At 40.6% G+C, this 18,329-nt stretch overlaps 2 protein-coding genes across 13 annotated transcripts; one reads left to right on the forward strand and one right to left on the reverse strand.

Annotated features, from left to right (window-relative positions):
- Positions 1 to 3,109: 3,109 nt before the first annotated feature.
- Positions 3,110 to 12,530, reverse strand: LOC120653626 (synaptonemal complex protein ZEP1-like). The gene is made up of 17 exons (XM_039931326.1): positions 12,443 to 12,530; positions 12,301 to 12,350; positions 11,078 to 11,197; positions 10,819 to 10,933; positions 10,523 to 10,621; positions 10,192 to 10,241; positions 9,238 to 9,357; positions 8,977 to 9,091; positions 8,705 to 8,778; positions 7,422 to 7,512; positions 7,172 to 7,288; positions 6,355 to 6,689; positions 6,205 to 6,273; positions 6,029 to 6,109; positions 5,689 to 5,862; positions 4,035 to 5,398; positions 3,110 to 3,520 (listed from the first exon to the last, which is right to left on the reverse strand). The coding sequence occupies exons 1-16, from the start codon at positions 12,528 to 12,530 to the stop codon at positions 4,052 to 4,054; spliced, it is 3,045 nt and encodes a 1,014-aa protein (XP_039787260.1). The 3' UTR covers positions 3,110 to 3,520; positions 4,035 to 4,051.
- A 1,674-nt stretch (positions 12,531 to 14,204) lies between these two features.
- On the forward strand, positions 14,205 to 17,835 carry LOC120656442. 12 transcript variants are annotated; one of them, XM_039934531.1, is made up of 4 exons: positions 14,205 to 14,949; positions 16,606 to 16,670; positions 17,262 to 17,315; positions 17,476 to 17,835. In XM_039934531.1, the coding sequence occupies exons 1-4, from the start codon at positions 14,943 to 14,945 to the stop codon at positions 17,662 to 17,664; spliced, it is 315 nt and encodes a 104-aa protein (XP_039790465.1). In that variant the 5' UTR covers positions 14,205 to 14,942; the 3' UTR covers positions 17,665 to 17,835. The 12 variants fall into 12 exon arrangements, 2 of the variants coding, with proteins under 2 accessions (XP_039790465.1, XP_039790466.1); XR_005667919.1 differs by having other exon boundaries at positions 14,210 to 14,963; positions 17,494 to 17,835; XM_039934532.1 differs by having other exon boundaries at positions 14,210 to 14,949; positions 17,494 to 17,835.
- Positions 17,836 to 18,329: the final 494 nt, after the last annotated feature.

Raw genomic sequence — 18,329 nt, forward strand, 5'->3', positions numbered from 1 at the left:
GAACTTGCACACGTAGTCCATGCGAGTCCAGTATGGGGAATCAGGGGCCTGGGTGTCTAGCAGAACATGGTCCTGTAGGGAAAACTTGCCGGTAGTAAGCAGGAATTGGTCACGCCAGCGAGCATAGTTACCGGAGTTGATGTCGAGCATAGTCAGGATGAAACTCTGGATGTTCGTGATGGAGATCGCCTGGGCATGAAGGTTGAGGATGGCGGCTGCCTCGTGCAGCAACATGGTGTCGTGGAGATCGTGTTGCGGCGGTGCTTTCGGGTCCTTTGGAGGCAGGTTGGAGGGAGGCGGCGACAAACCGACGGCAGCGCGGGCTGCGTCGACGCGATCCAAGGTGGCCTGGATGCGCGCTACAGCGGCATCGCGTTCCTTGGCCACCATGCGGGCCTCGTTCTCCACCTCAGCGATGCTGGAGAGAGCGGCATCACGTGCCTTCTTGGTGGCCTGGGCGTCGACGGGGTCGATAGGCGATGCAGGGGCGGCCATGGCGCAAAGCAGCATAAAGCCGACGCTCGTGGGAGGGGAGGGGCGCTGCACAGCAGAGGGCCGACACGCGGGCGTAGCATGGCAAAGGGTCAGGGCGATAGGACGACGGAAGGTGAATCCGAGGGGATACCCGGACTCATGATGCCATGAAAGTAAATATGACTCGGGAAAATTTAGTAGAGTGATTATAGAGAGTACAAGGGTACATTATATAGGTAAGAATCATCTATGGTTTACAGGGAACACCCAATCAAAGGTGACCCTTACCTGATCCAAATCAATTACCACTAAACCCAAAAGGCAACCCTAGCCGCATGGGCTGGGTGCCACGGCCTAAGGCCTGGCCCGCTAAACACCTTGCTCATACTAGCTCTCTGATCAGGGCCGGCTTATGGGGGTGGGCAGGCAGGGCGACGGTCTGGGGCCCACGAAGGCCAAAGATCTAGTATGTAGTAGGTAGTAAGACTTAGTCCAACTTGGAGGATGCGAGTAGGCAGTTAGGCACGCAGCCGCCCATACGCTTCCGCCCTTCCGGACCTCCGCCCTTCCGTGCTGTGATTGCCCTTCCAGACGACGAGTCGAAGACACCGACACCAGAGATTGGAGACCGACGCACTCACGCATACGCACGCTGGTCAGCCCAGCGGCACCACGGCACCGCGGCCGCGCGAGCATCTGCTGCCTACGCGCTAGCACCGGCGCTTTAGCAGATTGCAGTCTTGCAAGTAATAACACGTAAGTTCAATTTTCTAATTGTTAGGGTTCTCAACTTCTCATTTGATTAATTGCTAAGGTTCTCAAAAAATACTCAGAGAAATTTCTTGAAGAAGAACTGAAAGATTATTATACATGAAGTCATTGGAGTTTGGTTCTTATTTGAGGTAATCATAATTCACATCATCGTAATAATAATTTTATATTTCTGTCATTTTAGTTTGTAATATTAATACTATTCTTCATGAATTACAATATTATTAGAATTTCTATCTTTCTTTTAATTACCGTCTCAAATGAAAATTAGTTGGCCTAAAGGGGCCATAGCGTTGGCTCGCCCTAGGGCCCTTGAAAACCATGAGGCAGCCCTGTCTCTGATCTTGGTCTTACATCTGAAGATTTTGCTCACTTTTCCGCACAAGAAACAAACACAGAAAATGGATAAGTTGTTTCTCTCGGCACTTGATCTTGCATACATCTCTGCTAGGATTGCAAAAAAATTTTCTTATGTCAGGTGTCAACAAACAAAATTATCTTGGTGATAGACTGTTTCAGTGCTACAAAAGTCAATACTGAAACTGAAGAGACCCCTTATCTGAAACAGAAACTTAAAACTGAACTAAGCTCATTGCCTTGCAGAGGAACAGGGTTCTAGCCTTTCTAGCTGATTTGCTGCAAATTTATCGTTCAATTATAATCTAACTGCAGAAAAAAAGAGAACTGGTTATCGACTGATGGCACTTCTAAACAGGCTCGTCAAAATTTATGAAGCTACCCATGTGCTGCTGTAAACTGAAATTTGTTATAGACTTAATTACACTAAACTCTGAGAAAACTTGTTGCCTGCAATTCCCTGCTGTTCTGAACTAGAAGATCGGTTGGTGTAGACGTGTAGTTAACAAAACAACAATGAGGATAAAAATAAAAGAATCTGAGAAACCTGAAAATGAACAAATCTCTAGAAAATGATAGCACTGAATATGAAAAATGAAGATTAAATGAAATCAGGAATGAACTGCTCACGAGCTCCTGTGGCAACACTGAAACATTATAATCACAGCTGAATACTGATCACTTAAAAATGAACACTGCACAAATGATCTATGATGAAATGTAACTTGGTCTCCTGACTCTCCTGGATTGTAGCAATGGGGATGCCTGTCTAAAACAAGGTTTTAAAGAAGACCAATTAAAGATATGGGGATGCCATATATGGGGATGCACAAATGAATATATGGGGATGCCATATATTCCAATTAAAGATACAACATTTCTGATTAATCATGGAAGAGTTTTAAAGAAGACAACAACACAAGTAGAGACCGCGGCTACACTGCCCAGGACACATTATAGAGCGAGGGACAGCTAGTCTGAAAGAGGCTTACCGAGCCAAGTGACTGAAACTGAAATAGATCTCGCATGCCCATCGGCAAACAATGAAATATGAGGACCAAAACTGAATACTAATCACTTAAAAATGAACACTGCACAATGAACAACTAAATTTGTGGAGTACAGCAGATTCAAATCAACGTACGAACAGGAAGGAGAAATGAAGTGACCACGGGACACCTGGTGACCTGGGTTCATCAAATCCCCATGCGTTCTTCAAATACACGGGGACTGTAGGAGAAAGGACACCCACTACCAGAAAGCGGTCGAGAAGAAGATGATCATGCAAGCTACAGGGCCGACAAAAAACGAATGGGCCAATAAAGATACGAGTAACGGCCCGTCAACACATAATAGCTCACACAGCTGCAAGAATCTTGGAGGAATCACTGCCACACAAATCTGGGTGAAAAAAATAACAGAATATCACCCGAGACATAATAGAAATTCTGGGGAAAAAACCCAGTGAAACGATTCTTTCACTGGCCACCTTTTTCTTCCGCTTTAGGAGGTTATTTAGTTATTATGATCGATCAGTTTACAAATCCACTCCAACATATCAAAGCAAACGTGATGTTTACAATAATAGTAGCAATCTTCAGATACATCAACGAACAACAGTCATATGAACACTAGAATGGACAGATGTCAAGTCTAGGGACAGTACACCGCAGCATTATTGATTCAACACGGTGAAGGCAAAGTTTGTGTTCCAGATTTCATCATCATGCTTGGTGTCAAAAATTGACAAAAGTTACACCTCAAACCACTTAAACCACTGAGGTACTTCCAATCTGCTTTTTCCTTCCAGCGCACACGTTACTGAGAACTTCACAACGGACTGAAACACATTCGGAGCGTCTTTAGTCGTATCAGCTCAGGTCCAGACACTTGCAAATAGCATACATCCAGTTGCAAGCTGCAAGACGAGATTCAATTCAAATTCACGAGCAGCAAGTTATCCTCCCAGTAATATCCCATAAAAGGCCTGCTGATGGTAAGAAACAAATCCACCCAGCCAGGCAAGCTAGATTGATAGTATTTGCTGATCAAACTATTGATAGTAAGAAGATTGGAATGGATGCTAACCAAAAACCGTGAAACAAAGTGGGAATAGGTAAATAACTGCAAAAAAAATATGTTGTGGAGTCAATAGTATATCAAACTATATTATGGTTTTCAAACCATGGACCATGGTTATGCAGCTCAAGTTCAATTTGGCCATGTATTTAAATAGTTGAAATGGTTCCATGTTGGGATTGTCATTCTTAATAGGGTTTCAGTACAGCTTTGGACATATTGCAGTCTTGCTCATCAAAATAGTCACCTTGGGAATGTTGTTATTCAGTGGTGCAATTATGTAAGACTTGAGAGACCTATTTGCATAAGTAATAATAAAAGGGGAAGGAGAAAAATAGTCACTAACCACATACCTTTCTTACTGGTGACATTATAAGAATTTTTTAAGAAACCTGGTCGCCATTTGGACCTTTCTCCAACCAGAAAGTCCCTGAGGGCGCCAAAATGTATTTTGCTTGATCTCAAAGCCCGTAGTTCTACCAAAGGCTGTCGCACATGACTGGTACAGATTTACACCATTCAGTCCACCTGAGCATAAACCCTCGACAAGTCCAGGTTTACCAATGCAGTCGCTACCACTGGAGGCTATGGCTGTAGAAAAGCGCAATATGCTACCTCTCACTGCTGGTAAAGGGTTCATATCAGCTTTTCGAACCTTGATATCATCCTCCTCTTGTTCCATATTGTCTTCACATTCTGAGTCTTTTAACTCCTCATCCTTTTCATGTGGCCAGTATTTTATATCCTCCTCCTCCTCTAGTACTGTATCTGACCAGTCTTTGCCATCTTGATAAGGAGCAGACCAGGTTGGTTTCTTTGGTTTGTCATGCTTGAAATCACCTTCATCAAAAGAATCCAGCAGAGGAACTCTAATTTTATGCCTTAGCTCATGGACAGATACGACCCTTCCTTCCCGGGGATCCATGATCTCTCGACATGGGTCTCCACCAAGAATCTGATGCAAACATTTCAATAACAATTTTGACCGGTGTCCATATTTCCTTACCGAAGATGATAATGGTGATCTTCCATCCAAAGTCCGCAAGTAATTTTTGCGGGTATCAAAGGAAAAAAGATACTCCTCGAAAACATCTTCAAGCCTTATTGGTTCTGAACTGCCAACAATGAATACAGCAATAGACCGTAGCACGTCTGCAGTAACCACCCCATTGCATTTGTGCAAGACATCAAATTTCTCAATCAAGGCATCTGGGCCAATTCTTACCATCCCTACTTTGCCACCTGGACAGTAGTCATGATAATTTAACCCTGTGTCAAGGTATCTGCAGGTTTTGTCTGGTATGAAATTCTTCTCGATCTCAAACATACCATATCTATCACCATCCCAGCCCATCATATATAAATTAGGGCCATAAAGGAATAGGGTCAACCTTCTCTTATCATATTCAAATGTAAAATGAAATGTGCCATCAGCAGGCGTAGTAAAGACTTCAGCTCCTGGCCCAAAGTGGGCAGACAGGTCAAACACCTTGCTGTTTGCTCGGCACCATGCTCTAGCTTTTCTAATAGCTATTTTGAAGCTGTGCTGGGTTGCCTTCAGATCATACCGGTTTAAAATAACTGTAGCAGTATTTCCAGGATAGTTTTGATCACTTGGCTCTTTGTTCCTTTTTTTCTTTTTGAACCATGAAGCTTTGTTCTTTATTGAATTACTGATGTAAGGTGTACTATGGATTGACCTCATATTACTTGTCACCTGGAGGAAAATGAGAGAAACACGAGTCAAACAGACAAGTAAAATGTAAAGAAAAGTGAAGAATTCTCAAAAACAATAAGATGACATTGACAAATTTGTTAGCCTGATCTGTGCTTAGAACCTCAAATAAAGAAATGATAAATAATAGAGAAATCACCTTTCTGTGTTTCAGAATATCCAGAAATTCATTAACCTTTCTCAGTATAAAAACAGTTGAGTTCAACTTTATGGAATTGATATGATGTGCAGTGTATACCATTAAAGAGAAACTATTTGTTCTCAGGACTTACCAACTGGAGCTCATGTTCTTTTCTTCCATAGGAATGTCCCCTCTCGATCGATGAAACAGAGTATTCCTTTCTCAGATCATTCTCAGCATGAGAGTGAATGCGCTGCAGTTCTTCTTTGTGATATGCCCATAAGGTCGACTCTATATGCTCCTTGTCTTGATGAATTCTTGACACCTGAATATCAGCAAACCACAAAAAATAAGTCTAAAACACCAAACACGTTGGGTGACATTTTCAATACACAACATTTTGAGGTACTAGGCCTTTTCAGAAATGAGCATGTATATGCGTCATGAAAAGTAAACCTCATTTGTTTGAAATGAAGAGAATCAAAACCTACCATTGTGCCATGTTCCTTCTCAAAATGCTGTGAGCAGCTCATGAGTATGGATATTTTTTCATTCCACCAGTCTTTCACTGACTGAAATTTCCAGATTCAGAGAAACTATAGCATTAGAATACATCAATTTCAAATATCTATCATAAATACTTTCCAAAACCAAAAAGTTAGCTTACCTTTTGGTTTTCAGCATTAGTTATTTGTGTCTTTTCTAATCCAAAATACTTACAGATACCAGTTATCACCTGTAAAATTCATTTCTGTTTGAGATACCAAAATGCAGCAAAACTAATAGCAGTACCGCAAAATTAATAGAAACATAATACCTGGCCATTTTTTAGAGAAATCTCTTTCAAGTATTTCTGTAGCTCTATCTGATTACCTTCAGCCATAAGATCATACTTCTTTTTTACCTCATTAAGTTGCCATTCTGTTGTGGTGGCAGATTTCCGCACTGCAAGCTTTTTGAATTCCAAACTGCAACATTGACTGCTAAGCTCCAAGTTGTACTTTCCACAACCCGTGCTTTCTAGAATTTCTTTCAATCCAAAGACAACATCATCTTTTAGCTTCAGATATGGATTCATGCATAGCAAGGAGTCCAGACATATCAAGCTTGCTTTATTTTCATCAACTGAAGCCAACTTCTTGATGAGGGAATCTGCATATACAAATGTAATAATTAGTTGTGATGCAAGCACACTCAAAAGGGTAGAACTAAATCACTGAATGGAGTATAATATGTCATTTTCCCAAACTCCCGCAGCATTTTTGGAAATGAAATAGGTGGGACTTGGTAATTTTACAACTTTCTCACTGCAGCTTTAGTGGGACAAGAGACAGTACTGTCAAATAATTTCAGAAGTATTTAGCACATGGTTAAATGTTTGATCCAGTAACATATCATACCAATGTATACAGAAGTATGGAGCATATAAGCAATAGTGTAAGTTCGCTAGTTTGTCAGAGATTCAATAAAAAAACGAGACGGGAAGAGGCAGACAGCCACCCCGCATTGCACTAAGAAGGAGGCAGCGAGACTCGAACCCGGGCTGGCTGCCTGAGAGCATGCTCTGCTAGCCGCTTAGCCTCGCTTATGTCAGAGATTCAATAAAAATCTACATATAACTTGTACTGACCAACCTGAATTTTTCTCATATTCCAGGATTGTTGATAAATCATGCAACAAGAATTGGAATTCATCTAAACATGTGGAATTCTTCCCAAGTATCTCATAGAAAAACTTCTTCTCATCCTCATCTGCAAGTTTATTGTTTCACCAGTTAGATCTGAATAATGGTGTGCATGAATACCTGTCACCATAAACTAATGTCACCTCGTTCTGTTTCTCTATTGCAAGCTTGTTGTTCAAAAGTTACACTCAGGTTCTCACCGAAGGTCAGCTTCGCATTTTTGTTCACAGCCTGTTGAAGTTTCCCTTCTAAAAGGTTTATTTGTTCTGTTGCTCTTCTCAGTATTATATGCTGAATTTATAAAAGATATACGTATCAGTAACAAGAAATCCTGACAAAAACCGAAAAGTTATGTTGGCATAGAAAAAAAATTAGACAAGGTGGTACACGAAATCCACAGTTGCTCCAATTTACCTTATATATCTATAATAGCGCTCAAACATTTGGGGCGAAAGGTGACTGCAATAAAGATACTACTATGCGATTCTGAACTCAGGGAAATGTCTCATTTTTAAGTTCAGTACTAGCACTCTCAATGATCATACAGAACAAAAATCCAGTAATAAACAATAGGTATTTCACCCAATATCCCATATTTCAGATAAACTACTAGGGGTAAACATCCCTGATTTTGCAAACAAAATCCAATGTTGTACTTGTAAGCTGCCAATAGTGGCTCAACAATTGTTTTTACTACAAAGTTGGCATGATTGTATAGTTAGGTAATGCAAGCCTACCAAGTTAGTTTAACAAGGACTGTACTATTCTACCTCCAGCTGAATTTTGTGGCCCACAAAAATGACAGAATACCAGAACAGAACTAAAGTAGAAGGGTATTGATGCATGCCACCACCAGGGATGACACAAATGGCACATCCCCATAACATACAGGTTTGCTCTCTTGACACTGATCAACTGGTAGAAAACTATTCAGCTTGTAGCACTATCCAGTATCCACACAGACCACATCTAAACCATGTGGAAACTAAAATATTGACAGGATAACTCGGAAAATAAATTCAGGTATAACTTCAGTTCATGCAATTGTATGATGTAAAGATACCAGTTTCAGTATAATTCCCCACAAGACACGGGGAAAAAAACTGCAAATGTTGAGAAAAATACCAGCATTTCTGTATCCCTAGTTCACTAAAGGCCGCTCCCTGTCCATATTTTCTGCAACCAAACAAAAATTGCAAAGGAAATCAGTAATAGCTCATATATTAAGACAGCCTTACCAAATCAATACTTTATCATATACCATCTTCCCAAACTCCCACAATGTTTTGGAAATATAATAAGCAGGTCTTTCAAATTTTGTGGACTTCCTCTCACATTTATACTTTTCTAGAAACATGCCTATTCCCAGCTATGTAGTTCCTGTACCCCTGGCACAGTATAAGCGCATGACCAAATGTTTCTGACTTATCATCGGGTACAGAAAATCTAATCTATACCTTTTTCGATTACATCATTTGAATACAGTTGTTCCTTGTAACTTCGATCCATTTCTTCTTTTTCTTGTTTGATCTGCATCATCTTCCTGCTTCCCTGAATCTAAAGGGACAAGAGACAATTATTATCACATCATTTCAGAGATATTAGCACAATATGGATAATTCTATCTAATAAAATATCAATGGACACAGAAGTACAAAATACATCAAAGTTTAAGAGCCAAATTACTAAGTTGCTGGTTCTAAAAAGATGTGCATCAGCTTGTACTGGAAGTAGATTGTGCAGAGACTGACTAACCTGAAATGATCTTTTGTTCTGCACACTCCAGTTTTGTTGATAAATTTTGCAACAGGCGGTTGAATTCATCCAGATTTTCAGAATTCTTGCGAAGATTCTTCCTCTGTATCTTCCTCTGCTGTAAGTATATTGTTTCAGAAGGTGTGCAAAGTGAATGTTACCATGAATATTACCTTGTTCTGTCTGACTAGCTAGCTGCTGCAAAGTTTCTATCAGTTGATCACACAGAGTCTTTGTTGAGGAGATTTTCGGATCTAATACCTGCCAGAGCTTCGAATCTTCATTCTGCTTCACCTTAAGCTTTGCATTTTCATTCACAGCTTGTTGAAGTTTCCCTTCTAAAAGGTTTATTTGTTCTGTTGCTCTTCTCAGTATTATATGCTGAATTTATAAAAGATATATGTATCAGTAACAAGAAATTCTGACAAAAACCGAAACAATATGTTGGCATAGAAAAAAATTAGACAAGGTGGTACACGCAATACACAGTTGCTCCAATTTACCTTATATATCTATAATAGCTCTGAAACATTTGCAGGGCGAAAGGTGACTGCAATAAAGATACTACTATGTGATTCTGAACTCAGGGAAATGTCTCATTTTTAAGTTCAGTACTAGCACTCTCAATGATCATACAGAACAAAAATCCAGTAATAAACAATAGGTATTTCACCCAATATCCCATATTTCAGATAAACTACTAGGGGTAAACATCCCTGATTTTGCAAACAAAATCCAATGTTGTACTTGTAAGCTGCCAATAGTGGCTCAACAATTGTTTTTACTACAAAGTTGGCATGATTGTATAGTTAGGTAATGCAAGCCTACCAAGTTAGTTTAACAAGGACTGTACTATTCTACCTCAAGCTGATTTTGTGGCCCACAAAAATGACAGAATACCATAACAGAACTAAAGTAGAAGGGTATCGATGCATGCCACCACCAGGGATGACACAAATGGCACATCCCCATAACATACAGGTTTGCTCTCTTGACACTGATCAACTGGTAGAAAACTATTCAGCTTGTAGCACTATCCAGTATCCACACAGACCACATCTAAACCATGTGGAAACTAAAATATTGACAGGATAACTCGGAAAATAAATTCAGGTATAACTTCAGTTCATGCAATTGTATGATGTAAAGATACCGGTTTCAGTATAATTCCCCACAAGACACGGGGAAAAAAACTGCAAATGTTGAGAAAAATACCAGCATTTCTGTATCCCTGTTCACTAAAGGCCGCTCCCTGTCCATATTTTCTGCAACCAAACAAAAATTGCAAAGGAAATCAGTAATAGCTCATATATTAAGACAGCCTTACCAAATCAATACTTTATCATATACCATCTTCCCAAACTCCCACAATGTTTTGGAAATATAATAAGCAGGTCTTTCAAATTTTGTGGACTTCCTCTCACATTTATACTTTTCTAGAAACATGCCTATTCCCAGCTATGTAGTTCCTGTACCCCTGGCACAGTATAAGCGCATGACCAAATGTTTCTGACTTATCATCGGGTACAGAAAATCTAATCTATACCTTTTTCGATTACATCATTTGAATACAGTTGTTCCTTGTAACTTCGATCCATTTCTTCTTTTTCTTGTTTGATCTGCATCATCTCCTGCTTCCCTGAATCTAAAGGGCAAGAGACAATTATTATCACATCATTTCAGAGATATTAGCACAATATGGATAATTCTATCTAATAAAATATCAATGGACACAGAAGTACAAAATACATCAAAGTTTAAGAGCCAAATTACTAAGTTGCTGGTTCTAAAAAGATGTGCATCAGCTTGTACTGGAAGTAGATTGTGCAGAGACTGACTAACCTGAAATGATCTTTTGTTCTGCACACTCCAGTTTTGTTGATAAATTATGCAACAGGCGGTTGAATTCATCCAGGTTGTCAGAATTCTTGCGGAGATTCTTCCTCTGTATCTTCCTCTGCTGTAAGTATATTGTTTCAGAAGGTGTGCAAAGTGAATGTTACCATGAATATTACATTGTTCTGTCTGACTAGCTAGCTGCTGCAAAGTTTCTATCAGTTGATCACACAGTCTTTGTTGAGGAGATTTTCGGATCTAATACCTGCCAGAGCTTCGAATCTTCATTCTGCTTCACCTTAAGCTTTGCATTTTCATTCACAGCTTGTTGAAGTTTTCCCTCTAAAAGGTCTTTCTGTTCTGTTGCTCTTCTCAGTTTGGTATGCTGAATTTATATAAACCATATTTATCAATAATAAGAAGTCCAGGAAAATATCAAAATAATATGTAGGTACAGAGAAATAATGATACATGCTGATAAGTTCATTTCGTGCATAAGACAGTTCACCCTATAACCATAATGGCACTGGTACATTTGCACCGTGAAAGGTAACTGCAGCAATGATATAATGTGCCACTATGAATCTAAGAGAACTGTCTGTACCAAGCAGATGGTTCTTTTTATAACACAGCATAGTTCCTAAAGGAAATATCTCGTGTTGAACTAAGTTCAGGGCCAGTCCATTAGATGAAAATACAGACTACAGTCACAAATAAAAGGTGGACTTTCCCAGATTTTGCAAAGTAATCAATGTTCAGAGGTCCTCACAGGAAAAGTCAGTTCGAAGGGTACATATATACAGAAAATAGTGAGGGTGATTCTGTTAATACTTAAAAAAAATACACCGTATTCAATTTCAGAATACTAGGTTGCATTATTTGACACAAATGCATATATGTAACTTCTAGAGAAATGAGCAAGCAAACATTGCATATTTAGAAAGTAAAACATGAGCTTCAGACTAGTTATACCAAGTGCATCCTTAGAATGGAAAGGATTTGATGGTTGTGTGATGCCTATAGTAGTCGAACATTTTCTCTTTTATATTGGCAATTTGGCATGATTACATAGTTAGATAATGTAAGCCGATTGATAAATTTTAGCGAGAAGAACACTATATGATTGCAATTCGTCTGTTTTACCTGGAGCTGAATTCCATAGGCCACAAAACATGACAGAATACCACAACAGGTACGCTAGAAGAGTTTCTATGTGTCCTACCATAGGCTAGCTAGCACCATGGATGTTACAACTGCGCATCCCCATAACAAACAGCTTTGGTGTTTTGATCAACCAGTAGACGAAGTTTCCAGCAAGTAGGACCATCCAGAGTCCAGATAGACCAAATCTAAACCATGCTAGTGACAGGACAACCGGGATAGATCTCAGGATTAACATTAATTCATGCAATTGGGACATACGAGCTAAATTAATTCAGCAATATTCCACCACAAAGCAAAAACGTTGCAAAATGTTGAGAAACATACCGCAATTTCTAGACCAACCTTCACTGGAGCCTGCTCTTTGGCCAATTTCTCTGCGACCAAACAAAAATTCCAAGGAAAATCAGCAATAACTCACGAATTAAGACAGACCCAAACCAAACCGAAGGCAAAACGAAACCAGAACCTGTTGCGATCTTAATATTGCCAAACCCCCCGTACGAACTGCCTCCAGCATCCGAGGAGGGCTTGGGGTTCGCGGCCTTCATGGCCATCGAGGTGGATCCAGCGAGGGATCGGAACCCCTCGAGGCTCCTAAGTCCAGAGAGATCCTGCATCCTGCCCACGAGACCCTAGGTTTCGCCGGAGACGAATGTGGACATGAGTGCACAAATTGCTTGCATTATGTTTTCGGCGATCGATTCCACAGAGCAGGAAGGGAAGAGGAGGAAGGAGCGCGCGTACCTGCCGGTTGCTCGTCACAGGCGAAGGGCACGACGAATACTTGGTAAAGGGCGGTGCCTCTCGCCCAGCGTCGCCGCCAGGAAATGAACACCACGAGAGGAGGCGGCACGGGGGGTGAACGATTCGAAACTGGAAGAGGAAGGAGACGAGGGTTGAAAACGCAACCGCCTATCCTTCCTCGGAATTGGAGGGAAGCCAAGCCGCCGGGACAGAGTGCTCCCGCGCGTGCGTAGCGGACACGGCCCAGTAAGTCGGACGGCCCAGATCGCTTTTTTCCATTTTTTTCCTTTTTATTTTTGTCTCTCCAGCGAACATAGTGGCCCAGCCATAAGAGCAAGAGCAAGTTGGCCCACAGCGGGAATCTACCCTTACCATCCTCCACTATTTAGGGACCGTTTGGATCTAGAGGAAAAGGATTCTATAATCCAGGATTAGAAAAAAATCAAAATCTGAACAAAACAAACTAGATTGTGCTGTAGGATTATAGAATCCCCATCCATAATCCATAATCTCCTCTTCGTAGCTTTTTCGGGATTCTTGGATGACAAATTACAATTTTGCCACCTCCAACTTTAGAAAGGCGAATGTGCCAAGGGTATTGTAGTCATTTTCCCTTTGTGACCCCAACCAGTATCCAGATTATAATCCGAGAATCCAAACATGAATCCGAATTGTTGTAATCACTATCTCTTTTCTGGATTTTCATAATCTATATGTGATCTAGATAGACCCTTAGTCAGTCTATAATATAATATAGTATAATATGATTATAATATAGTCTATAAGGCCAGTCTCAGTGGAAGTTTTATGGGCACAGTTATCTAGACTGAAAATTAGGTAACTGTGCCAGATGAGTTTCATAGTGATGAAACTCTCCTCACATCCCATTAAACTTCATCATTCTTTTTCCTTGCCACGTCAGCAGAAGTGGTGATATTTAATGTCATGGAAGTCTCCATGAAACTCCCATTGAGACTGATTTAATCAGAAGCTAGTTAGTCCCTCTATTTCTTACCATAGGTATGGAAAAGGGTTATTCTATACCCGCATCAAACCTCATCTGCATAACCTGAGCGATCTCGTACTCTTAGATAGAAGTATAATAATACGATGTAAGCAGACTGAATGTTGAGATAGATGAGGGAGGAGAGAGGAGAGGAGAGACAGAAGAAATGGATTGTAAGCTTGCAGCCGGTTTCGACATAAAAACTAAAAAATTTTGTAAGAGAGATAAATGGACCATGTATAAATAGTGAGAAGCTTTAATAGAAAAGGATAATATTTATAATATCAAATTTGTTTTATTGAATTTACTATAAAATATATGTTGATAGTGTATATATTGGAGATAGCATGCTGTTGTCGTATCTTTTAATATCGAAACCTGAGTTATTTCGCGGGTTGAGAATCGGTCCATGTCGCCCGTTAACCTGCTAACCGTTGGATCGGGGCAGTAAGTGATATCATCCGTCCGATTGCGGGTCGGTTCGGGCATCGACCTTGCTAAGACAAATCGGGGCGCTCGCGAATCCTCGCGAACTTGTGCATCTCCTTCGCCTCTCCGCCACCCTCTGCGGCTCTGCCTCGCCTGCGCGCAGCTTGCAGCATGACCCGCCGCCCTCCGCCGGCCGCTCGACCGCCTGCCGGCTTCCGCATCGGAGGCCACGGTCCTCGTCCGCGTGGCCGCGCTCCCCAATTGATTCTCCCGAGATCCCTTCCGTCCTCCCGGCCTCCCTCCTCGGCTCCTCCCCTCAGCTGTCGTACCGCGCCGCCCGCATCCATATCCTCCGGCCAGTGGACGGAGACAATACAAAGCCCGTGTGAGGCCGAGCCATTTGCCGCCTGCTGCGCCGCCCACACCTCCCTCTGCAGTCTGCATGGCATCATTGGCATGCGGTTGCTATCCTCGCCCTGGGCTAATCTGGCAGCACTCCTCGACCGCCACGAGCAAGGGCCCCTCTAATTCCCGCACCACCGAGGTCCACATCGTCGGTCGTCGGTAAGGCGCTTCTTCTTTCTTCCTCAACTGATGCAGCACAGCTACCCCTCCTTCCCTCTCTCGTACAAAGCAGATCAGCAGGGGAGCTACAGCTCCGTTCCAAGCAATCCCATGGGTGGTCCTTGCCGTTCCTTCTCACCAAACGCAGCACACCTACTGCTCCTACCCTCTCTCGTACAGGCAGATCGGAAGGGGAAGCTTCAACTCCATTGAAAGCAATCCCATGGGTGGTGCGGTCTCCTCTGTAATGCCCCTACATACATTCTCCTCTCCCTCTTCCTTCAATAGATTTTAAGATCCCGAGATGTACGGTTTGAGAATAAGGATTTTTTTTTTCAATTGCCATGGAGCTGAGTGAAATTTGTGCAAAATGAGTTAGTTATGATACAAATAGATGAATCCCATTGTTTCAGAGTTCAAACGATTACCTTTTGAAACCAATTGTATAGGTAAATATGGGAACACTCATGGCCTCTTCATATGCAGAGGCACCCCCATCCCCACCCAAATCAATATTCAGGATTTTAATGCATGTGCTACTTTAGAGACGAAAATAATCCAACCTTTTGGCTTCATATATTCTCATATACCATCATTCATGAAATGGGAACATTCATGTATATATTTTTTTAGAATTGGGAATGTATATTAAATATATTCCAGCTTCTGTATCGATTGATACATATAGCTGTTCAAAACCACAATCCACACATCAAGCGTCTGAGCGAAACAAAACAGAGTAGCAGAAATAAAAGAGACTAAAAAGTGCTTAGACATAAGCAATCCGATTAATGAAAGGTCATCCATTCGAAGCGAAGATTTCCATGGCAGAACACTCAAGTGCGCGACACCCCTCTAACACCAGCGGCCTTTCCTCTTCTTTTTGTAGCAGCGCCCAAAACCGGATCCAATAAGTTCCTCTGAACAGCACCTGCAGAGACGAAGAAACTTACGCACAGTTAAAAGTAATGTCATTTCGAGTTAGCCAGATCGCCCATAAGATTGCACATGCTCCCACTAAGGCCTGATATTTACGTTGTTTTCTCAGCCCGTTTAACCAGTAAGTGAACTTATGATTCACATTTAACGGCATAGGTATATTAAAAACAACACTTATCAGTCTCCATAAGAATTTAGCGTTGTGGCAATCGAAAAAAAGGTGTTGTATTGTTTCATTAAGATTACAGTAACAACATTTTAAACTCCCTTTCCATCGCCGTCTAGCTAAATTATCCTTAGTATGTTCAAAGTTGGTTCAAGAAATGTAAATTCATGAAATGCGAACAATATTTGTGAGGCTTGCATATATAAACCATGTAACTTGATATTACGCTCCAAACACCTAACTTGCCAATTACAGAAACATGTGTCTTTGTTCCAAATAGAAAAAATTGCATTTGTCAAGTTTATGATAACCAGGGAACTATGAATTAAGCTCCGTATTCCGTAGCCAAATAATGATACATCAAGTACAAAAAGAAGGTTGCATATTTAAGTATAATTCATCTTTACGATCTTATATAAAGACCCACGTACAAATTCAATGTGTAACTGAAGAGATCCTTTTCCTCCACCTTAATATCTCTTCTCAAACTTTTGAAGTAGAGTTCAAAGCCTAAACATTTTATTTGAACTGAAGAGGGCATCTACATTGGCACTTTCAGTCTTACAGCATGAAGTATGATTCCTTTCACTTGCGATAGAAAGTGTTGAATCTCATTCAGATGTTACATATGCATCGCTGTGCTTTTGGACTTCTGTGTAACATCAACGATACACATTTCAACTACAAGCAATTGCTTGCCTCCAAAACAATATTGATTATTGTTGTCTTGTGATTGGTTAACCATGTTCTACATAAGTTCAGACTTCTGCTTGTCGTGCAGAATGGCAAAGTCATTCCACTTCTGAACAAATGGCTGTGGACAAAGAACAGCAATTGCTGCTGACGGTGAGGGCATACAAAACCATTGAGTAACAGCTCTGCATCTCGTCTGTAGTTTGCATATTCCCTACTCTTTTCAATTTCATCTTTTTTTTAAAGAGTAATTATGAATTTAGCTTAACTCTACCCTTCTAAATGTATGACAACCTGTATTGCAAACTAAATGTATGAATGTTGCCTTCATGACTATTGCTGTGTGCCACTTTAATCCTTTCTCCATTTATTTTCAGGTCCTAACAACCTACTTCTCACTGTTGCGCCAACAGACACAGTATCAGAACATCAAAGAAGATTCTGAATTAGACTTTATCCACACCTTATTTAAAAAAATGTCTCATCCTGAATTTAATAAGTACCAACAATTATTATATGACACCTTATTATATCACACCCTTACAATATATATACAGAGAGAATCCAACCGCTGTTTCCTTTGCTCTGTTATATTCTTACATTCCATATCCAGGGTCACTATATGTAAACTGAAATCACACCAGATACTACATGAAAAAAATGGTCTATGCTTCCAGTGAACGCACATGGCACAATGATACTTCAATTCTTTTTATGATACTGCCTTGATCTTGACGTTTGCAGATTCTGTGCTCCCCTTACATGTGTGCTCCTCCACCTGGTGTCGTTGTGCCTGAGGTATGCACCAACTACCCCAGAAAATTGTTGTGCTTTGCTCATACAAAAAAATTGTATGAGTTACAATCCTGAATTTGACCTATCCTGATAGAACTGAAACCCAAGTCCGAACAAATTTTTTACAACTGGAGAACATACACATGATCATAACTCGTATCAGTTTTCTAACTTGATTCAGGATGCCAAACACTTGAGCCTCCAGAACCATGGGCATGGGCGCCAGCGAACACGACCAGTGACGAGCAAGTCAGTCCGCCGCACCAGGACCCATTGCATGATTATATTCTCTGAAAGATTTTCATGCATCAGTAGTTCAGACCTCCAGCGTATTTATTCATTTATTTTGTAAAAGGTGACCTTGAAGTGCTCATATGACGTTAAAATGCCCTTGGACATCCTAAGCTAATGTCCGAATGTACCACCAGAACTGCCCATGCGAATGAATTAGAAAGCATAACTGTTAGCAACCATTGAATTACTTCAAGTACAGAAAATTACTTGTACAAAAGTTATGACGGCTTATCTACGTGCATGCAAGTAAATGAATAATATTGATGTGTCCATTACCTTAAAAATTATTCAATTGAAACACACGGAGTGTTACCACATAAAAGTAGAAGTTCACCTAACATAGTACAGCTAGCTGGTCACCTGGCCATATGGTGATCAGACTTTTGGGCATTGAAAACAAATGATCAATTGAACTGCTCTTCCTATGCTCAAGAACACTATATTGTTGATCGAAACAAATACAAAATGCTGAATTTTCTCTGGTTCACTTAAGTATGTCCTGTTTATATACTACATCATTTTCATTGCAACATTGATGCTGAAATTATAAAAATAAATTTGACGCTAATAACCTTAAGATGCTGGGGAGGCACGACGATTTGAATGGAAATGATTTATTGGAAATACAAGTATTTAATTATGATACAACTTCAATTGCTCACATCATCATGCTCAGAGCAAAATGGTTGTAAATGACAAAAGAAATCTTAACCCTTTTCCCAA

The sequence above is a fragment of the Panicum virgatum genome, chromosome 1N (assembly GCF_016808335.1).
Source record: "Panicum virgatum strain AP13 chromosome 1N, P.virgatum_v5, whole genome shotgun sequence".
Lineage (NCBI taxonomy): Eukaryota > Viridiplantae > Streptophyta > Magnoliopsida > Poales > Poaceae > Panicum > Panicum virgatum.